The 19,734-nt window shown below is 51.7% G+C and overlaps 10 protein-coding genes across 10 annotated transcripts; 3 read left to right on the top strand and 7 right to left on the bottom strand.

Annotated features, from left to right (window-relative positions):
- Positions 1-382: 382 nt before the first annotated feature.
- Positions 383-1,495, bottom strand: BDV14DRAFT_209417 (uncharacterized protein). The gene has a single exon (XM_073775639.1). The coding sequence runs from the start codon at positions 1,465-1,467 to the stop codon at positions 565-567; it is 903 nt and encodes a 300-aa protein (XP_073627235.1). The 5' UTR covers positions 1,468-1,495; the 3' UTR covers positions 383-564.
- Positions 1,496-1,579: 84 nt separating this feature from the next.
- Positions 1,580-3,002, bottom strand: BDV14DRAFT_78173 (uncharacterized protein). The gene has a single exon (XM_073777512.1). It carries the CDS (start codon positions 2,897-2,899, stop codon positions 1,826-1,828), a length of 1,074 nt encoding a protein of 357 aa, XP_073627236.1. The 5' UTR covers positions 2,900-3,002; the 3' UTR covers positions 1,580-1,825.
- A 1,030-nt stretch (positions 3,003-4,032) lies between these two features.
- Positions 4,033-5,841, bottom strand: BDV14DRAFT_175144 (MFS transporter). The gene has a single exon (XM_073769014.1). It carries the CDS (start codon positions 5,736-5,738, stop codon positions 4,263-4,265), a length of 1,476 nt encoding a protein of 491 aa, XP_073627237.1. The 5' UTR covers positions 5,739-5,841; the 3' UTR covers positions 4,033-4,262.
- A 1,756-nt stretch (positions 5,842-7,597) lies between these two features.
- BDV14DRAFT_175145 (FAD-dependent oxidoreductase) lies at positions 7,598-9,676 on the top strand. Its single transcript, XM_073769015.1, has 3 exons — positions 7,598-7,862; positions 7,923-9,189; positions 9,281-9,676. The coding sequence occupies exons 1-3, from the start codon at positions 7,615-7,617 to the stop codon at positions 9,500-9,502; spliced, it is 1,737 nt and encodes a 578-aa protein (XP_073627238.1). The 5' UTR covers positions 7,598-7,614; the 3' UTR covers positions 9,503-9,676.
- BDV14DRAFT_201052 (Serpin domain-containing protein) lies at positions 9,619-10,824 on the bottom strand (the record flags this gene model as incomplete). The annotated part of the gene is made up of 3 exons (XM_073773657.1): positions 9,619-9,678; positions 9,726-10,004; positions 10,222-10,824. The coding sequence occupies 3 exons, from the start codon at positions 10,822-10,824 to the stop codon at positions 9,619-9,621; spliced, it is 942 nt and encodes a 313-aa protein (XP_073627239.1).
- A 101-nt stretch (positions 10,825-10,925) lies between these two features.
- On the bottom strand, positions 10,926-11,509 carry BDV14DRAFT_175148 (uncharacterized protein). Its single transcript, XM_073769016.1, has 2 exons — positions 11,093-11,509; positions 10,926-11,041 (listed from the first exon to the last, which is right to left on the bottom strand). Exon 1 carries the CDS (start codon positions 11,428-11,430, stop codon positions 11,098-11,100), a length of 333 nt encoding a protein of 110 aa, XP_073627240.1. The 5' UTR covers positions 11,431-11,509; the 3' UTR covers positions 10,926-11,041; positions 11,093-11,097.
- A 758-nt stretch (positions 11,510-12,267) lies between these two features.
- Positions 12,268-13,564, top strand: BDV14DRAFT_190372 (uncharacterized protein; the record flags this gene model as incomplete). The annotated part of the gene is made up of 2 exons (XM_073771326.1): positions 12,268-12,669; positions 12,719-13,564. 2 exons carry the CDS (start codon positions 12,268-12,270, stop codon positions 13,562-13,564), a joined length of 1,248 nt encoding a protein of 415 aa, XP_073627241.1.
- A 519-nt stretch (positions 13,565-14,083) lies between these two features.
- On the top strand, positions 14,084-15,772 carry BDV14DRAFT_201054 (aldehyde dehydrogenase family protein; the record flags this gene model as incomplete). The annotated part of the gene is made up of 3 exons (XM_073773658.1): positions 14,084-15,165; positions 15,213-15,271; positions 15,321-15,772. 3 exons carry the CDS (start codon positions 14,084-14,086, stop codon positions 15,770-15,772), a joined length of 1,593 nt encoding a protein of 530 aa, XP_073627242.1.
- A 147-nt stretch (positions 15,773-15,919) lies between these two features.
- BDV14DRAFT_78195 (SMP-30/gluconolactonase/LRE family protein) lies at positions 15,920-17,343 on the bottom strand. The gene is made up of 2 exons (XM_073777514.1): positions 16,488-17,343; positions 15,920-16,424 (listed from the first exon to the last, which is right to left on the bottom strand). Exons 1-2 carry the CDS (start codon positions 17,252-17,254, stop codon positions 16,118-16,120), a joined length of 1,074 nt encoding a protein of 357 aa, XP_073627243.1. The 5' UTR covers positions 17,255-17,343; the 3' UTR covers positions 15,920-16,117.
- Positions 17,344-17,648: 305 nt separating this feature from the next.
- On the bottom strand, positions 17,649-19,626 carry BDV14DRAFT_78193 (Zn(II)2Cys6 transcription factor domain-containing protein). The gene is made up of 4 exons (XM_073777513.1): positions 19,488-19,626; positions 18,865-19,440; positions 18,591-18,809; positions 17,649-18,531 (listed from the first exon to the last, which is right to left on the bottom strand). Exons 1-4 carry the CDS (start codon positions 19,580-19,582, stop codon positions 17,682-17,684), a joined length of 1,740 nt encoding a protein of 579 aa, XP_073627244.1. The 5' UTR covers positions 19,583-19,626; the 3' UTR covers positions 17,649-17,681.
- Positions 19,627-19,734: the final 108 nt, after the last annotated feature.

Raw genomic sequence — 19,734 nt, forward strand, 5'->3', positions numbered from 1 at the left:
TAGGACAACCCTCCCGAAACCTCTCCCTTGACAGAGCAGAGCCGTTAGTGTCAGGTTCGAAATAGGTAAAAAGGTAGCCACAACCCCTCAACACCCAACCTTTTCTCGCCGATAGTCTTGCACCTAGCTCGGCGGTTAGAAACGGCGACAGTGAAATGCTTAATTCACTGCTAAACGCGCAGGAGGCGCACGACGAGCGGGAACTATCCATGCTGGCTGACAAAGTCAGCGAAGAACTCCGTTCCATAGCAGACCTTGTCAACAGCGCCAAAGACAAAGCAAACACAGAAGGGAAATGCCCCGTTGGGCCATACTTATAAGAATGAATTTACTTCGAGCGGGGAGGAGATGGATGTTGATCGGATGGTAAGGATTTTGTATTCGGGGATGTTTCCTGCTGGGAGTGATGCTCCGTCCACATAGATCAATTTTGCTTGTATTCTGTGGATATGTTCTTTCCTATGTCAGCTACAAAATTAGTAATTATAACAAACGTCAAAGTCTATTTACATTTTCCCCCTTGAATATCCTGAGCACTCTAATCTATCCGTAACCCCACCCATCCTACAGCGCACCCACCTTCCAAGCCCCATCCCAAGACTCCTCAATACTCCCCCAATACTTTTCTCCATGCAGCCGCATATGCTCAACATGCCCACTCCCCTCAAAAACCACAGCATCAGCCTTAACCCCCTCCCCCCGTGCCCTCGCAACATGCCCCTCAATGTCCCTATACGAAATAATCCGATCACTCCGCCCATAAAGATAAAGCCTCCTTGCACCCGTCGAGCAATAATCCGCACTGTCGATAATTTCTGCACTCTGGAACCCGGCGCTTTTGCGGCCAAGAAGGATTTCGATGAATGATATGATGTACAGGAATATTCCGGATAGGAATTGTGTAACCACGAATGGGAATGGTATGAAGGGCGCAATACCCAGCGCCAATGCGTATGAGAGACGGGCCATATTCGAAAGAGATAAATCGGTACTTCCGGGCGTTGAGTCGAGGATGAGTAACCTGTGCGGCATTGCGCGGCTGTATTGTTTGAAGTAAGCCACGAGGGTAGACGCGTATGCGATTCCGCCTGTATTAGACATTGCGAGGACAAGAACATTATCATCATGGTCTTCTTCTTCTCCATTTCGATGAGTTGGGCCGTATACAGCCTCAATAACAGGTTTCATGCTCTCAGCCCTCTGCTCCAACGAGCGTGTAATCGTGGTGAGGATCGGCGAAAGAACAAGGAGTTGTTTTGAGGCCGGATAGAGAGAGCGGAATCCATCGAGGTACTTTGAGACATGCTTTGGGTTTGCGTCGCCCCATGCGTAGAGGATTATGATCCGTGGTTGGGTTGGGTTTGTTATGGAGGGGTTGGTTGTGGTGTTTTTGAGGCCATCGCGGGTGTGGATTTGCGTGCTTAAGGCGTGGAAGCCGGGGATTGAGGGGAATTTGCTTTTCGACATTTTTTATTATGAGTAGTGTTCTTCAGTCTGGGAAGGGTGAAGAATTGCTGACAGGGGTATTTAAAAAGATATTTGTTCACTAGCCAAGAAAATCCTTCCCAACAAATGTTCCCTGGATCGGTAGAGAGGTCAAGATGGGAAGTAAGGCCGGGGCGATCGACCCACAATCAGCGATGACAGAGGCACAATCCAATTGGAATACAAAAGTGAGCGGACGTCAAATGCAATTCTAGAAAACAGTGGAGTTCGGATCATTAATCATAGAATTAGGTGGACATGTGGGTGTTGGAAAATATACGAATCAGAAATCGGCCTCGGCATCTCGACTCCCTACATACGGGATATCCATCATCCAGCCCTAATCACAACAGCAACAACAGGCGAAGCAGCTGCTATTCTGATCATCATTGCCGCCACAGCATCCGCCACAGTCATCGCAGCAATTGTCACAGCAGCCGTCACAGCAGCCGTCACAGCCGCAATCACCACAGCACTCGGATTCTTCCTCCGGTGCTTTCGCCTCCATCGCCGGCGGCGAGGTGGGTTGCTGGTCCTCGAAGTTATTACCGTCCAAGCCCTGGTCCAGGTCATTGTTGTTATCCCAGTGGCCGTCGGGAGTGCCGGGGTCGTGTGGAGACGAGGGTGATGGCGGATATTCATTTTCACCTTCAGGGGAACTAGGTGGCTGCCATTCCTCCGGTTCATCCTCTGGATCCGAATATTCCGGGTAGAGATTGTTCTGCTGCCAACTATTTTGCTGCCAGTTGTTTTCCTGCGAATTCCAAGTGTTGTCCCCTTCATAATTGTGGTTCTCGGTATAGTGGTTGTGAATGGCGTAGGCACCACCAGCGAGTGCCGCACCACCCACGGCCGCACCACCCGCGATAGCGGCATTACTGGGCTTATTCGATTTCTTGTGGTCCCGCTCGTTCTGCTTTCTGATGTTTTGCATCTCGTGAGCCATCCTTTTGTCATGCGCGGCTAGTTGCTTCTGGTGTTCCTTGTTGTTGGTGTTCATTTGTTTCTGTAGATTGGCGTACTGTTGTTTCTGCGCGGCAAGGTCTCGTTGGCTGGACGAGAGTTGTGCATTGTGTCTGCCAAGTTGTTGGGTGTGCGCAGCGGATTGGGCCTGGAGACGGTTCAGTTGCTGCGCTTGTTGTGGGCTAGGACGTTGCATTTGGGGTGGTGGGTTGGCGGGCAGAGACGCTGGTCTGCCATGCTGCATCTGTGGGCGATGAGGCTGTGGGTGGTGGACTGGCCCTGGTGGTGGGCGGTGTGCTGGACCTTGAGGAGGGCGATATTGCATTTGCTGGGGAGGGCGAGGTTGAGCTCCGCCTGGACGCATATGCGCTTGGGCTGGAGGGCGAGGTTGTGGCGAGGAGTGGGAGCGGTTGTGAGGAGGGACAGCTTTGCGTTGCGGTGGGGGAGGCATGGTTGCGGTTGGTGCGACTGAGGCAGGGAGAAAGGGATAATATGAATGGAAGAGAACAGTAAGTACCCAAATCCTGGGGGGAGGGGGTGGTAGGGTGAGATGGTCAAAGGGGAAGTAGAATCAGGCCTCGCCAGCATCTTATACGTCGTCGACCACGCTTCAGCCGAGGACGCCACTTCCTGCCGGCCTTCAATCCCCCTGTCATATTTCTTGCTTTTTCTTTGCTATCGACGGTCCAGGATTATCCGCCCCCAGACTCATTCTCAAGTGCAAAAACAGCCTTCACAAACATGGGGCGAAGCCAAGCTCGGCGGAGAGTCGGCGGTCCCAGCGCTGCCCGAAAAAGGAAATCCACGAGGCTGTCATGCACGCCGCGACGGCTTGTCCTTGGCAACTATCCCCAATGAAACTGATTACCTTGCAGGGTCTATTCTTAACTTCTGAGCCCTACGGATAAGAAGAATCATTGGCCGGGCGAATGGTCCAGACTCTACGTTCATGCAGCTAAGATGAGCGAAAGGCTGAAGAAGGTATCTTGGTGTCTGGACCCTGGGGCGATGTCGCGACCTCGAAACTTGGCCTTGCTGCGAATTGAGAAACAGCCTATTACAGCACACCTTGCTTGCTCGGTCAAGGGATTTGTGGAATGCTCAGCCTCTCTGTCTGCATATCGAAGCTCGAAGTTCGCGGTTTAGATATTTTCGCCGTCCAACCGGGCACCCTTGACCGTGATTGAAGTGTTATAAGCTGCTGCGCAAGACAAACTTCTGACACTTGACACTTGGCAAGTCTGGGCTTTGCGAGCCTCGTGCGGCTGAGCCGGTTTTGCTTGCCATTTTCCCTGGGCGTCAGATTACTTCGTATTGGTTGCCATTCTTGGCCACGCATGTCGACGACTCTGGTTGGCAGTGACTGCTCGCTTATTTGCAGGTTTATGGGGCGGAGTAGATCACAAATACCCACAGTATGCATCAATGGCAGTCCTTTGTAATCTCATGGATGGCGATGAAGAGAGATATCGTCGTTGTTGGGAAAGAAGAATAGAGTCCGCGTCGAGGAGGTAAGAACTGGACCCCACCCACCCGCACCCGCCGTCCCTGCCTCAATGGAAGTAGATACCTTATCAAGCAGTAATTTAATTGGGGGACCAGCCCACAAGCACCACTCGAGCACACAAAATGCCAGGCCGAGTCCCATTACATGAGCGATCGGCAGTCACATCGCATAGTCCCGATCTTGGGTTACATACAGCCTGTCGAACGCACTTTTCACCTGAGCGGAGATTCGTATTCCCGATGTAGGTACCCTCCTCTACTTCCTATAATCTCTATTATATACATGATATCCTTGTCTTCTTCTCAATCTAAGTCCCATGCTCATACCCACTCCTCCCCCTCAAAAGCGGCCCCCTATAAAAAAACCACCACGGAATCGGCGCCATCGCCAACGCCACAAACCCAAGCAAACTAGAAGCCCACCCGACCCCCAGTGAACTATACATCTGCGGCACAAAGAGCGGAAACGCCGTAGACAGCGCATACCTCGTCAAACTACTCGCTCCACTTGCACTCGCACCGTATTTAGACCCGTATATGTCGAGCATGTAGAAGTTGCAGGGTATATAGATGAGCATACTTCCTAGGAATGTTATTCCCTGCGCGATGATCGGGACGATCCAATGGATGGTTGGTCTGCTTGTCCATGCGAATGTGAAGAGGCCGAGGGGGAGGATGAGCGAGCCGAACATGGCTGTGTACAGGCGGTTTTCGGGGGCGTAGGTTATGCTTTCTGGGGATGTTGTTGGGGTAGACTCGGTGTTGTTGTTGCGGATCCGGAGGTCCCGGTGGGTGCGCACGAAGCGGTCGACGGTGAAGAGGATGAGGGGGGAGGTTATGCAGCCTGCTACCATTCCTAGGAAGGAGAGGCCCTGCCCTGAGGCTGAGAAGTTGTAGACGGATGCAAAGACGCGAGGACTTGCGACGACGAATGTGTAGAGGAGTGCGAATTGGAACCCGCAGTATAGGCATATAAACCCGACGAGTGGTTCGGTTGTGAGCATGTGCAGGGGTCGAACGATAGTGGATGTTATAAATTCTTTGAATAGTTGCACGGCGCCCTTTTGCTGGAATGGAAGGATACCATCACCGTCGCCAATGAGTTTCTCTGCGCGCTTCCGAAGGAGGATGGGCTTGTAGGACTCGCGGATGAACAGGGCTGGTGGGTGCAGGACTGCCGCCATGATCAAGGGGACCCAAGCTGTCCAGCGCCACCCTTGGTGTTCGACAGCGAAGGCGCCAATGAGCGGACCCATTGCACTTCCAATTGACGGAATGGTATAGTATATCCCGAGTGGAATGATTCGTTTCGACGGCTGAGTATAGTCGGTTATAGTAGCTGCGGCAACTGAGACTCCCGGTGCGGCAAAAAGACCGGCAATAAACCGACAAATGATGAGCGAGGCGATCCCCTGCGAGGCACCAACTCCGATCGTAAATAGATCGACCATCGGCAAAGTCAAGAGATAGACGAACTTCCGACCAAACGTTTCCGACAAGGGCGAGGAGATCATCGGGCCGAATGCCAGGCCAAGGGAGTATGCCGAGAGGGGGAGCAGTGATACCGTCGTCGAGACGCCAAAGGCTTCTTGGACCTGTTCGTGGCCGGAGGAGTACATTGATGCATTGACGGTCGTTGCAAAGCCAATGAGACAAATCACGACTGTCGTGAGGTTCTTTCGTAAGGGGGACCAGTTGCGAGGATTGCCAGGGTCGTCATCGCTGTCCCATTCTTGAAGGCGGGCTCGGGCTTGGTTGTGTTCGTCGTTGGCCTCGAGTTCCATTATCTTGTCGGTCGTCCAGGGGCAAAGGGGAGGCAGAAGTATGTTAATGGAAAACGAGCGATATTTATCACGAATACCCAGATCCCAGATCAGTCACCGATCGGCCCAAGCCGCCAGCGTCAACCGAGAACCCGAGAGAACCCCCAGCCCCGTCGAGCTTCTATACGTAGGGCTGCGGCTATAGGTCAACTAGTTCGCTTCCTCAGCCCTATGCAATTACCCCCCTTTTGATTTTCCGGCCTTGAGATGGCACTCTTCTAGACGGTTTCAAAGCTTTTGCTCTTCTCTCGGTTGTAGATTTAAACGGTAAGCCCCATAACCGAAGATTTTCGTGAAAGGAGGGTGCGGGCGCCCTCGGAAAAATATCCGAATCGGGTGTGACTCGATGTGTTCTCATTTCGTCATCGTCTTCCATCAAAGAGCCACAGTTCGTTCGGAGTGGTTTATTCAGTTATCTGGAGGAAGCGATCACAAGGATCAGACTTATGTTCTTGTTCAAAGTGATCCATTCATTCTTGGTCGCTTGTCACTCAAGGGCGCGATGCGACAAGCCCTATGCCAATCCAATAGGTATAGACCGTCATTTACGATAACTGGCAGGAACATTATTAGCCTAGTAACGCTACTCTTTTTGGATGGTGCTGTACATTATTCTCACATAGGTTGTATATGTCCGCGATAGTCTTGTTAATCCTCGCCTCGTTCGCGCCATAAGCAGGGTACGCCCTGTCCCTATTACTCAGATTGACGATCATAATGGGAAGTTTATTATATTACCCAGGTAGATGCGCAAGTGACGGGTCGTAGCTGGTATGCCCATGCTCGATGTCTAATGCGAATCATATTTTGCGCGTGTACCGGAATCCCGCTAGCAGCCTCCACCTGGTTTGGGGTGTGTTGGGGATCCGGATCGGTCCTCGCACGGCCTTATGCATCCCTCCCTATCTAAAGGGAAGGTGCAATGGGGACGGTCATCACCCATCGCTCCTTCTGTTCAGGTTCGTGCCTTCCACTGCTGGAATTTCAAAGATTCTGCGGGTCGCAAGGCGCGATGGACGCTGTCACCTATCGCTCTTTCCACATCCATGAACGCCCCTTCCTCGTCTGGCGTCTGGAGCGGTCGAGCAGGGTTTTCTCCTGAAGAACATCGAGGGCAAATTGGAACCGAGTGTCAGTTTTTGACCAGGTAGCTTTCCAGTGTTGGCTTTTGGACGAAACTTTGACGAAGACCCGGAGGGGGTTTGGTAGGATTGTCGGTGTCTGTGAGGAGACTTCCGGTATCGATTCCAGATGGGTGGATTTGAATCTAAGCAACATACTTGCCGTGATTCATTGAGTCGAGGATGGTATTTTTGCTGTAATACGGACATTGATCTGCAGCTTCCTCTAAAGGTCTTCATTTTCTTATTGGGGCGAGCTTGTGTCGGCTTATACTGTTGAAGGGACAGACATATGGGGAATTTTGATATGTCTACAAGCTTTCTCAACTACAATATGATCGTTGTTTATCAGAACTGGTCAAGGGGGAGTTCTGACTTGTTGTAAGCATTGCTTAGCCAGCCAGCTCTCCGATGGCCGGATAGTCATATCCGGGAACCTACGGCACTTCGACAGACTCGACATAACGCACTGCTCTGCCTATTCTCTCAATGCCTGGAAGAGTGCCCGAAAACCTTCATCTCCTCACGATGTGACCTCCAAGACGCCCGACTATCGATTCGTCCCCTTGGCAAGCCGCTATCTCCTTGTTCAGGTATAGCCTCATGCACCCTGCGAGGGGCGGCGCCGATCACGTCTGACAGGCTGATTTAAGTCAGCGCCACCCACACCGTCTCCAAATCCCCAATACTTCTTCAACTACAGCTCGAACTTAAAGATGCGATTGCTATCCCTCTCGGTAGTAGGCGCGACAGTCACGGCGGCTGCTGCATCTCCTTCCACATCCTGTCGCTGCTTCCCCGGCGACGAATGCTGGCCTTCCCTGTCAACATGGGGCGAATTCAACAAATCAATTGACGGTCAATTAATTGCGACTGCACCGCTCGGTTTACCATGCCACGATCCGACCTACGACGAGGAAATATGTACTTTGCTTCGAACCGGATGGACAGACCCTGAACCACAGTAAGCCCACCCTGCCATCCCTCACTCCGTTCCTCGCGCTCGTATACTCAAATGGCAAAGCTACCAATCCTCCTCTTCAATAATGGCCCCCTTCTTCGCGAACGCTAGCTGCGATCCCTTCCAACCGGTCTCAAAACCCTGCTCATTAGGGAACTACATCTCCTACGCCGTGAACGTTAGCAGTGCTTCTCAAGTCTCAAAAACACTCTCCTTTGCGAAAGAGCATAACATACGTCTTGTTATTCGGAATACAGGGCACGATTATCAAGGAAAGTCAACTGGGGCTGGTGGTTTGGGGCTTTGGATGCATCATCTTAAGGATTTGGAGTTCAAAAGGCATAAGGATAGATACTATACCGGCCCCGCGCTTAAAATGGGCGCAGGCGTCCAAGGCTTCGAGGCCTATGCAGCAGCCGATGAGAATGGGTATCAGGTTGTTGGAGGCGAGTGTCCCAGCGTTGGTATCGCGGGGGGGTATACACAAGGAGGCGGCCACAGCGCTCTCTCCTCACGATACGGCCTCGGCGCCGATCAAGCACTCGCATGGGAAGTCGTTGATGGGCAGGGTCGCCATATCATCGCAACGAGAGATAACGAGCATAGGAATCTCTACTGGGCATTAACTGGCGGAGGTGGTGGGACATACGCCGTTGTTCTATCACTTACTGTAAAAGTCCATCCCTCAACACCAGTCAGCGGGTTAAACCTCACTTTCTCGCGGACTGGATTATCGAGGGAGACGTATTACACTGCTATCTCTACTTACCAATCTACCCAAGCGAAGATCGTCGACGCAGGCGGGATGGCAATAACGACGTTCACGAATGAATCGTTTATTTTGTCCCCCGTTACAGGACCGGATATCCCCGTTGACAAACTACTTAGCTTGCTTCAACCATGGATATCAACACTTGATTTCCTCGGCATAAAGTACGAAATGCACTCCGCGCAATTCCCTACCTATCTCTCCCAGTTCACGGGAATGCAAGGCTTTATCCCCGTTGGAATCGCACAGTATGGCGGGTGGCTTATCCCACGCTCCGTTGTCCTAAACCGCACTGCAGACCTGACATCCGCCTTCGAAAATATAGTCGAGGACGGAGGGACAGTAATAAACGTTGCGCTAGACGTCTCACAGAAGGTATCAGGGGACGTCGATAATGCTGTTCTTCCGGCGTGGAGAGAAGCACTTGTTCATTCGACATTAACGACGGTATGGGACTGGACGGATGTGACCGCGATGAAGGAAGCGCAAAGAAAAATGACGGAGGAGTATGTTCCGCTTTTGCAGCGGTTGGCGCCGAGATCGGGGGCTTATTTGAATGAGGTTTGTTCCATGTTTTCCCTTCCACCCCTTTGGTTCCCTTGCTAGAGTATAGTGATATTCGCGGCGTTGCTAACGATAGGAAATGTGGCAGGGAGACTTCCAACAGCCAGACTTCCAGACCGCATTCTACGGGAGAAATTACGAGCGGTTGCGTTCTACCAAGAGTGTTTATGACCCGCATGACTTGTTCTATGCGCTTACGGGTGTTGGGTCTGACGATTGGAAGCAGAAAGCTGATGGGAGGTTGTGCCGGGTTGGAAATGGGGGGCTAGAGGAGGAAGGATTCGGCCTTGGCTATTCTGATGAACTTTGACGTTTTTAAGTATGGATGTGGGATTGCCTGTGATGATCTTGTTGGTACTATCTAACTATCTATTATCTTGTAGCCCCGCGTTTCTCAACCATCAGTTGTTGTAGAGCTAGACCCATCTACTCCAGCTCATACACTATTATCACTTGTACCTGCCGCCCGGTGATGTATGCCCAGTTCTATAGAATGGCATTAGTCTAGCCTGGTTGTCCCCTGGGGGGCCAACATAAAAGCCCATCAGCACAGCAATGTTCAACTCCCTGTTGTGAACCGTAAACATGAATTGTTCGTCAAGGCGGAGCTCCTTCCATGAGACATCGACATCGTCCACTTTGGATAATCCAGCCTGGTCAGGCAATGCTGCACCGCCCTCGTTCACCTCGAAGTATACGCTGTGCAAGATCTCATCGAGGTTCTGGAAACCCTCTCCTAGATCTGGCAGTTTACCAGAGAGCAAGATGCCTAGGTTCTCAAGCATCGGTTTGATCGCGTGGCCGCGTTTGAACTTTGAACTTCGGTAACATGAACTCGCCAATCATAATTCTCTTGAACGTTGACTGGCTTCCTGTCAGGGTCTCATGGAGATCTTTCCAGTCCAGATCGTCGACCTTACTCTTAACGGCAGTTAATCACTACGTATTGGGAGGGCTGTGGGAGTAAGGAAGGGTTACGGCAGTGAACTTCTTGTGATCGGCCACCAGGAGACACTCATTTCAGCGCACCAGGGCGTCAACCTCCACCCAATTGTCGGTCTCAAAAGGCATCTTGCAAGTTTGCGCCAGGTCGAACTCACTTTCCGACAAGGCCGTAAAATTAAGGACATTGCCAATAAATATATGCCAGTTCGAACTGCCCTCGACACTACACATGACGTGGGGGAAAATAGGAAACTCCTCTTTCACCCAGTCATTGATTTGGCTAGCGAGTGTTGGTTTGGATTTGTCTTGTGATATGATAGAGGCTCTGAACTTTCGAATGGCAGCGCCATACTCGGAGTCGAGCAAAGCCTTATTGTTGGTAAACCAGGCAGTCAAGAAGAGGAATGCCATTGATTTCGGTATACCGCCCAGCTCCCTTAGCACGGTCTCCACCAATTCTAGGTCTTCGGTGCCGTCAATGCCAATCCTTTGGCAAAGCATCTCTGCGTCCTGTAAGTTCGCGCCGCTTGCGAGCATTGCAATTGTGCTTGTAATGCCAACTGGAGAAAGCACACGTCCCTCCTGGTGGAATTCCGGCTTTTGGTCGTCGTACTCTATGCATAAATCCCATCCTAGGCGGTTCGTCAAGGCTGCGAAACGTTGCAATTTTTCGGCTTGTGTAGACATAATCAACAATATAGTATGCGAATGGATAGTAAAGCTTGGTAATAAATGAGCGAGGTTTTTTGAGTGTTGAAACAGAAGGAAGACGGGAAACATGTAGAGACGGTGGATTTGAGCCGGACCTCGACATAGTCGCGCCTTCCGTCAGAACCAAGTACACAGTGGTGATAATATACAAATACCCATATGGCCGATAGAGGGAGTATGCAGCTATCTGCATCTACCGTTTCATCAGCGATAGAACATAACCGCGGCTCAATGCAAGACGTACCCTAACTAATCGACATCCTGAATATCATCGAGCTGACTTCGCGCCCTCCAACACCGCATAAACGCCTGATAGTAAAAGTATGTTTCGAATGCTCCCCATGTGCTGAGGAGTGTGTACAGGACGATCTTCACATTTTTGCTGATGCCTAGTCCTTCGAAGCTGAAGCGGGGCACCTCCGGGTTGACTGGCTCTTTTTTTTGGGTTGAGCTTGGTGAGGATTTATCCAGACTGATGGCGCTAGTTGAGAATGCCGTCGCTCGTATTTGAGGACCCCGTCGACTGCTGTGAGTAGGAGCGAGGGGGAGGATGTGAGGTATTGATCGTACTCTTGATGTCATTTTGTTGTGGTGTTGAAAAGAGAGCTGCAGAGAGGGCAATGCGCAATTATATATATCTCGTCGACGAGCGATCAACTTGACTCATCTCTTCAGCCCAAGACGCTATGCTGTGCCGCAAGCAATTGGCTTTAACCATCTTAACTGCTTATTATCGCTTGCTCGGCCCCGACACCCCGAGAGCCCAATCCTTGTATGAGTGTCGCTGTTGGTGCGCTGCGAATGACCGTTTGTGGTAGTGGCCTGTCCTTTTAGTCACAACAGCACTTATACCTCCACAGAACGTTGACGTTGTGTCTGAATACCTTTCTAACTACATTTCCAATCCAAAGTTAAGGTTCCAGAAATTCGCATCTCCATTTCTTGCCCCTGGGAGAACAATGCGCGACCCAAAACAATGGGCGCACTTCACAATCTGTCCGACGTCAACCGCCCCAAAAAAGAGTCATGATTCGCAGTGGTGGAACGTCTCAGTGGACCAACACGAGGCCTGAAGTCTCCACTGAGCCCTACGCTGATGAATCAATTGGCCTGACTCAAAGGCGAAGCACGAGTGGAACTGACCAAGCAAGATTATAGGCCTGCCACCACTTTTCAGGGACTGTGAATCGCCCACAGCCTCAGGATCACCGGCCCTACTTCACGATTTGGCCCCATGGCTGCCACTCTTCGAGCTGTGAATTGGAAACGCGACCGGGCCTGTCTCACTAGCACTGCCCATGGTTCTCAGGTTACGGCTGTCGCCTTTCGCGCTCTTGTCACTTGTCTGACAACTTTGTCGCAATCCGCCTTCCTTAAAGTCCACTGCTACCGCGGCTACTCTACCCTCCATGGTTCAAAATGTTCAAACCAAAGGCTCAGACACCAGTGGCTCCCGCTGTTCCACACCGACGGCTGTCTTATCTGGTCGTTGTGGTTCTCCTGTTCCTGATTTATCATTTCCTGCCCGTTTCCCGACACGATCGCATCGTCAACGGTAAATGGCTACCAGATTACAATGTTGGAGAACGTCCGCACTATTTACATCGCTCGCCCTATGAACATGACTACGACAACGGCTTGTTCGAGCTTCGCGTTTCTGAGGCTCTGCAAGAGATTGAAGAGTATGCGTTGGAATCCGCTGACGGCGATCGCGCAGCAGAAGACCGCATCTGGCAGATTCGTTTGGGAAGTCAAGGCGATGCAGAACGGTCGCCGGACTCGGTAAAGTTTAGCGAGAGGAATAATGAGTGGCAGTATACAGTATGTCAGTTTCCAGTTTATCAACGGAGGTTGAGTCTAACTTCTCCAGCTTGTCACAGATGAAAAGGCCAACCACTTTATCAACAACGTCTTCTCCACCGTCCCTGAACTAAAACAGCTCTACGACTCATACCCCTACGATGTCATCCGATCCGACCTCCTGCGATACCTCCTCCTCTGGTACTTTGGTGGCTACTACGCGGATATGGATGTCTACCCCGCCAAACCGATAAAGCGATGCCCGTCACTACAACCTGTGTTCACGGACTTGAAATCTGGGACAGGGAACATCTCGCTCGCTGTTGGAATTGAAATCGATGAGCCGCATGCCTCTGCACAGCTGATGCGGGACTGGCACTGGATTCGAACGTACGGATTTATTCAGTATACCTTCTACGCACCCCAGCGCTTCAGCCCGCTGCTGCGCGAGGTCATCGTAAAAGTTCTTTCCCACACGCGAGAGCATAATAAACACAGTTGGCCCATTATCGGCCCGCGATACAACGAGAAAACCATTCTCGAGGTGACCGGACCTGGGGTCTTTACCGACGCGATTCTTGTTGCGCTGTCGCGTACCCTGCCAACGACACATCCGCTCATCACTACCTCTATCCAAGCCGACGAAGGGATTGGCGATCTGCTCACGCCTTCTGGATCACTCTCACGCAAAGTAACCTGGGCGCCGTTTCACAAGATCCACGAACCTGTCTGCGTAGACGCGCGCGAGGCCAAACAAGGGGAGTCAATGGGTGGTCTCTGCGTGCTACCGGTGAATGCCTGGGGCAATGGGCAGCGACACAGCGGCGCGGAGAGTTTCCGGAGCGAACATGCTTGTGTCAATCATCGGTTTGGAGGGACGTGGAAGAAGGACTGGTGGCATCGGACTTTCGGATAGATCCGATGCGATCCATATTCTCATTCTTGTACATATATTTCATGACTTTTCAAGGAACCTTCAACGAATGAACATTTGACACAATTCCTGATAAAAATAGACCGAATTCAGCATTATACTCCACAAAATAGGGTACAGTGGAGGGCCTTCATGTGGATAACGCTCGGTACTCGACGGGCCGCGGTGCTATCGGCTGTCCGGTGCGGAGATCCTGAAACTACTATAGACACTACTGACAGAGTCGGCGACAACCCATATTGCTTATGTAGCTTACTATTGGTATCAACAATCTAGAGTTATGGCTCTGACTCGCCGGGAAGGGGCGATCCTGCCTCCTGTTCGTCTGCTCCTTCCTCAGCCTGTGCGACGGACTCTCCTGGCCGCGTCTCGCCCCTCAACTTCACTACAGACATGTGCTTCTGTTTAGCAATTTAAATCAGACGTCTCTCGACCAACTCTCCCCTCTTTTGAGTTTTTATCGCCTTATTCGTGAACCCACCGTCCAACCCCACCCTCAAAATGACCCCCTACACCTCCGACGCCGACGTCGAAGCCACCTACACCACCCTCCGGTCCACCTTCAAATCCGGCAAAACCAAAGAAATCGCCTGGCGGAAATGGCAACTCAAGCAAATCTGGTGGATGGTCGACGACAACGAGACTCTTATCCACGACGCCCTAATGAAAGACATGAACCGGCACCCCTTCGAAACAACATTCACTGAGATCGCGAACGTAAAGACCGATATCCTCGACCACCTAAAGAACATCGATAAATGGACGGCTGACCAGACTCCCGCGGCTGGAATGATGCGCTTTATGCTGAGGCCTACTGTTCGTCCTGAGCCGTTGGGTGTGGCGCTGATAATTGGGCCGTGGAATTTTCCGTTCAGTTTGTTGGTACAGCCTCTTATTGCTGCTATTACGGCTGGTTGTGCGGTGCTGCTCAAGCCGTCCGAGGTTACAAGTCATGTCCAGGGTCTTTTTGTTGATCTTGTGCCGAAGTATCTTGATTCTGAGGCTGTGAGGGTTGTTACTGGTGGTGCGGCGGAGACGGGGAAGTTGTTGACGAGGAAGTTTGATCATATTTTCTTCACGGGGAGTGTGCCTGTTGCGAGGCATATTGCTGCTGCGGCTGCGAAACATCTTACTCCGACGGTGCTGGAACTGGGAGGGCAGTGTCCGGCTATTGTGACAAGTTCGGCGGATGTTGAGGCTGCGGCGAAGGATATTGCTTGGATTAAGTATCTTAATGCTGGGCAGATTTGTCTTTCCGTCAACCATGTCTTCGCCCATCCGTCGATTGAACGGAAGTTGATTGAGCGGATGAGATACTGGTTGGGAGAGTTCAACAAGGGGACTACAAGCTCTCTCACTCATATTGTCAACGACAAGAACTATGCGCGGCTCAAGGGGTTGGCCGAGAAGACCACCGGCAATGTCGAGCATGATGGTTCTTCTGATGCGAAGACCAGGAGGCTGGGTCCTTCCATTGTCACTGGCGTGAAGCTCGATGACTCTTTACTTTCTGAGGAACTGTTCGGTACCATTTGTCCTGTCGTCACTGCCTCGACAAAGGATGCCATCAACTCAATTAACAGGTATGTCCTCAGGTGTTCCATTTGACCTCCAAATATTAACTTCCAAGCCTCCCTCATCCTCTGGCTATCTACATCTTCAGCAATGACCAGAATGAAACTGAGCAACGTGAGTCCTTTCCCTCCCCCCTTAGCCATGGCTAATAGCTTCGATCTAGTGCTGAACTCCACGCTCTCCGGCGGCGTCTGCATTAACGGCGTCCTCCTCCACGCAATGGTCCCAAATGCCCCCTTCGGTGGTGTCGGCGACTCTGGCCACGGTGCCTACCACGGCGACTACGGCTTCAGATCTTTCACGCACTATCGCACCATCGCACGCCCAACACCCTTCTTTTTCATGATGACCAACTTCATGCGCCCGCCGTACTCGGTAACAGATATCAAGAAGTTGGCAGTGAAGAACAGCGCGGGCATCCAAAAGAATTGGTCCCTCGAGAAGGAAAGGGAGGCTGTGAAACGAGGTCTGCTCCTCGACAAGTTCTTTCGTTATTTGAAGTTTTTGGCACTTGCTTTCGTCGTCGCGGGGTTGGCTGATGTTAGTGTAGATCGCCGTCTAGGGGTTCTTAAGTATGTGAGGGACTTTTTCAGGGAGGTCGGGGCATTGTTTTAGGGCTCAAACATTCTTGCCCCGGCAGTCGCCACATGTCTCGTCGGCCTGCGCTTCATGTCGTTAGCAGGCTATGGCTTACCACTCCATTGCTCGCAAGTAATCATGTACTTCTACAACTATCGTTGATTCATAAGCTATCCAGCGACCCTTCTATATCACAAGTCAAGATTGTCGCGGTTAAACACAACTAGAATACTGCAACTCTTCGTAATCATTGCATTGTCATATCATCTATACATCATCTGAATCATTCATATATACAATCCCCCTCTCTCCTCACTCACGAACTCTCCATATATACATCAATCCCAAAAACCCCAACCCAACACTCCCAGAAACACTTAGTCAGAACCTCAAAATATCCCCCGCAACAACATCATCCAGCGTCGCCTTCCAAAGTCTATACTCATTAAGCACAAACAACTCGCCCTTCTCCGCAAACGCCAGGTTCGCAGATGTACTGTTCAGATAGATCTTGCCGAGGAGTACACCGGCGGGAGACCAGATATGCACGCCGTCACCGCAACCGGCGTAGACGTTCCCTTCTGTGTCGATTTTCACGCCGTCTGGGATACCGGACTCGTCGTAGGCGAAGACGCGCCGGTTTGTGAGGAAGGGGGCCCCAGAGTATTCGACTATGTCGTAGGCGTAGCTGATCACCAATTAGTACGTTATGGATTGAAGAAAGAATCTGGAGGGCGTTAAAATGACTTACATAGTCGCACCGCGCCGTCTAGACATGTTCCCATTCCCCCACGTCGCATCGGTATCAGTAACATAAACTATCTTCTCATCTGGGCTGATCGCAATCCCATTCGGTTGGCCGATCTTATCAGCAACAACACGGACGTCACCAGTCTCAGGATCAAAGCGGTAGACCTGGTTCGGGAGTTCCGGCTCAGGCGAAAAGCCCTGATCGTAGCCGTAGGTCGGGTCTGTGAACCAGATAGACCCATCAGAGTGGATGAAGAGGTCGTTGAGGCTGTTAAAGCGGCGCCCGTGGAAATTATCCAGTAAAACTTTGGTATTATACGGCGCAGTGACATTCATCCAGATAAGCGCGGACTTCTGTGCGAATGTCCCCTGTGCGCAGAAGAGGATGCCGTCCTTGTAATTAATTCCGCCGTTCGCCATGGGGACATCCGGGTGGATGATTTCGCGGCCGTAGGTGTATTGTCCGTTTCCGGTGCTGGACGTGGCGTTGTTCTTGAACATGCGCGAGATTTGAATAGGCGCGCCGCCCTTCGGTGTTTGGTAGTTTCCTACTAGGAACAGGTCGCCTGTGCTGGGGATGTAGACGGGTGCTTCGTGCGCAAAGGGGTATGTGGTGTTTTCGTGTAGGAGCTCGATCTTGGATGTGGCGGAGATGATTTCGCTGAAGCCTGGTTGGAAGGTTTGGAATGTTGCGTTGGGGCGGGGGCCTGCGCCGCTTGCTGCGAGCGTGCCGGCGGCGAGGGGGAGGAGGGCGGTGGTGTACTTCATATTGGCGGCAGGGTTCGGGGATGCAGGCCTGGTCTGGAGCTTGGGTGCAGACTGCGAGTGTCTCCTCTGGGAAATTGAGGTTGGAGAAGAATTTGCAGTTGAGTCGGGGGAGGGTCAAGCCTTTAAGTGCCTGGCTGGGGATGGCGATCTCCAATAGATTGTGGGGATTTAGGCAAAAATGGGGACTTTGGGGGAAGAAGGGCCAATAAGGTCTCTTTCCTCCAGAGTGTCTAATTCGGAACCAGGAAGATTTGCAAGTTTTGTCCTGAAGATCCACGATCTCTTCCCTTTTAAGCGGTATCGGAGGATATCCGATCTTGGCCTCGAGTCGAGGGCGCTCGGCAGTGACGTGGTCCTCTAAGCCCCATGCTCTGTACCTAGGCTGGAGATATATCTGGAATCCGGAGAAATGTCTCATAGTCTGGGGTCAGGCAAAGTCCCACAACCCCAGAAATTCCTCGGAGAAATTCCCCAGCTCATCCACAAAGCTCATCCATCCCGCAGTCCCCAGACCCATCTCCTCAGTGGACTCCGGTGTCGGCATCGTCAACGAGTCCCAAAAACTCTTCATACCCAGCGTCCTCTGAGATATAAGCGCGTGCATGTCAACGCTCATATCTCCGCTTTCCATTCCCGCTGCCCCCCTTGCCTGTGCGAAACGCTTGCTCGTTTCTTCTAACGCCACCGAGACATTAATGTTTTCGTGCAGTAGCGTTCCGTCCCACTCTGGGTGGTCGCAGATCGCTAATCGGCAGATGTTCATCAGGCACCGCATCATTTCGTTGTGATTTAGTGTTGACAGGCCAATGTAGCTTCCTGGAGGAAGGGAGAGGAATGTCTCAACCCATGATTTGACCGCTTGGAGGCAGCTGTAGATGCATGTGAAACGGTGGGTTGACTGGATGGAGAAAGGAGCATCTGCCGCGTTGAACCCGATCTGGTGGATCGTTGCGTCGGTGTAGAGGAGTTCCATAGCGATCGTTTTGTTTTCTAGAAGATATGGCGGGATTTGGGTTCTGACAGCGCGCAACTGACCTTCTAATGATTTTAGCATTGCTGTTGCATCTAGTCCGGAACCCGCGCCGCGACCAGTGGCACTGGAACTGGTAGCACATGAGGCGAAATACTCTGTTGCGGTCTCAGTAACGAGGCGCAATTTCACAAGTTGCACGAGGACAGAGTCCGATGGAAATTTCTGCGCTTCTTCAATATCTCGAACGTACTGGTCGAAGATAGACGTCCACTTGAGACTCTCGCCCTTTCCGTGCATTGAGCGTCTGCATCGGTTGTTAGCAAGTATATCGCGTACGCAGGAGTAGGATAGAGGCAAACATACACCGTGCTGACAAGGAAACACCCAAGAACAGCGCGTTTCTCTTCTAATCCTGGTGCGCGCGGGGGCATCGGCGCCCTCTTCATCCCTTTGACATCGTACATCAAGCCAAGTCCCGCGTCGTAGGAAAGAGGCTTATCAAGCGCTAGATCATACATGACTGCGGCCGCGAGATGGACTAGGCTGAGCGATGGGCACTTTGCCCACGTGTGGAATCTATCCCTATTTAAAGTTTAGTGGGATCGCTCCCGATCGAGTTCATCCATATCTCACATACCAAGTCACATAGACCAGCAGCGCCCAGAGGAAGTCTATGCTGCGCGTACCCACGATGTAGCCTTCCCGCGCAAAGATTGCCCTTGCCTCATCCGAAAGCGCAGACTGTAGCGATGGATGTGGCAATGAGACAGATATGATACTCAGCCAGAGCAGTGGACTATCGCGACGGAGTTCCTGCGCCTTTACAGATGACGACAAGGTCATGAACGGTAGATTCGGAAGAAAGACATTACGGAATCGATCCAACGCTACCTCTGCTTCCGCCGGGTCGACTTGGGCAGCTGATGGTGGAATGAACGGGGAAGGAGCGGCGGCCTCGGTTGTGCCTGCTGTATCCTGAGCAGTCGATAAACCTGTATGGTGGGAATTGAATGTGTTCGTGGACTCTGGTGTTCTGATAGACGTGCTATTGGAGGTAGACTTCGTATTCGTATTCGTCGCAGCTTGTAGCATGACCACGAGGCCATCGACGCGCTCCTCCAGCTTCTGCACCTGGCTGCTCTTGCTGACCTTGGTCGCGCGGCGCTTCCGAACAGGCGGTGATGCATGGCATTCTTTGTTCATTCGAAGACATCTGCTTCATTAGACATTGTACTGAATGGCTAGCATCGGTGTGCTCACCTGTCGCATTTCTTCAACAGCCTCGGGGAGCACTTGGCCTTTGCGCGCACACAGTTGGTACAGGCGCGGATGGGCGGTTTCTTGCTATCCGACATAATCTCAGATAATCTCTAGATATGAGCACTTATTTTGGAAGAAGGAAAGAGGAGTAGGAAGATGAAAGTGACTCCGATCGTAAGATTGGGAAGAAGGAAGCCTGGCCTGGCCCCATCCGGAGTCGGATCGCCACTCTTACTCCGACTCCGAT

This window comes from Aspergillus stella-maris, assembly GCF_047715825.1.
Source record: "Aspergillus stella-maris strain CBS 113639 unplaced genomic scaffold BDV14scaffold_34, whole genome shotgun sequence".
Classification (NCBI taxonomy): domain Eukaryota; kingdom Fungi; phylum Ascomycota; class Eurotiomycetes; order Eurotiales; family Aspergillaceae; genus Aspergillus; species Aspergillus stella-maris.

What these genes read in the sequence shown, in the direction of transcription:
- BDV14DRAFT_175148 (XM_073769016.1), bottom strand. Translation starts at nt 11,430, where the DNA reads ATGACATCAAGAGTACGATCAATACCTCACATCCTCCCCCTCGCTCCT.
- BDV14DRAFT_78195 (XM_073777514.1), bottom strand. Translation starts at nt 17,254, where the DNA reads ATGAAGTACACCACCGCCCTCCTCCCCCTCGCCGCCGGCACGCTCGCA. An exon ending in AGACGGCGCGGTGCGACTAT is followed by an intron (nt 16,425 to 16,487) that starts GTAAGTCATTTT and finishes ATTGGTGATCAG; the next exon opens with CTACGCCTACGACATAGTCG.
- BDV14DRAFT_209417 (XM_073775639.1), bottom strand. Translation starts at nt 1,467, where the DNA reads ATGTCGAAAAGCAAATTCCCCTCAATCCCCGGCTTCCACGCCTTAAGC.
- BDV14DRAFT_78173 (XM_073777512.1), bottom strand. Translation starts at nt 2,899, where the DNA reads ATGCCTCCCCCACCGCAACGCAAAGCTGTCCCTCCTCACAACCGCTCC.
- BDV14DRAFT_78193 (XM_073777513.1), bottom strand. Translation starts at nt 19,582, where the DNA reads ATGTCGGATAGCAAGAAACCGCCCATCCGCGCCTGTACCAACTGTGTG. An exon ending in CTGTTGAAGAAATGCGACAG is followed by an intron (nt 19,441 to 19,487) that starts GTGAGCACACCG and finishes CTAATGAAGCAG; the next exon opens with ATGTCTTCGAATGAACAAAG. An exon ending in TGTTTCCTTGTCAGCACGGT is followed by an intron (nt 18,532 to 18,590) that starts GTATGTTTGCCT and finishes CAACCGATGCAG; the next exon opens with ACGCTCAATGCACGGAAAGG.
- BDV14DRAFT_175145 (XM_073769015.1), top strand. Translation starts at nt 7,615, where the DNA reads ATGCGATTGCTATCCCTCTCGGTAGTAGGCGCGACAGTCACGGCGGCT. An exon ending in TGGACAGACCCTGAACCACA is followed by an intron (nt 7,863 to 7,922) that starts GTAAGCCCACCC and finishes CAAATGGCAAAG; the next exon opens with CTACCAATCCTCCTCTTCAA. An exon ending in CGGGGGCTTATTTGAATGAG is followed by an intron (nt 9,190 to 9,280) that starts GTTTGTTCCATG and finishes GAAATGTGGCAG; the next exon opens with GGAGACTTCCAACAGCCAGA.
- BDV14DRAFT_175144 (XM_073769014.1), bottom strand. Translation starts at nt 5,738, where the DNA reads ATGGAACTCGAGGCCAACGACGAACACAACCAAGCCCGAGCCCGCCTT.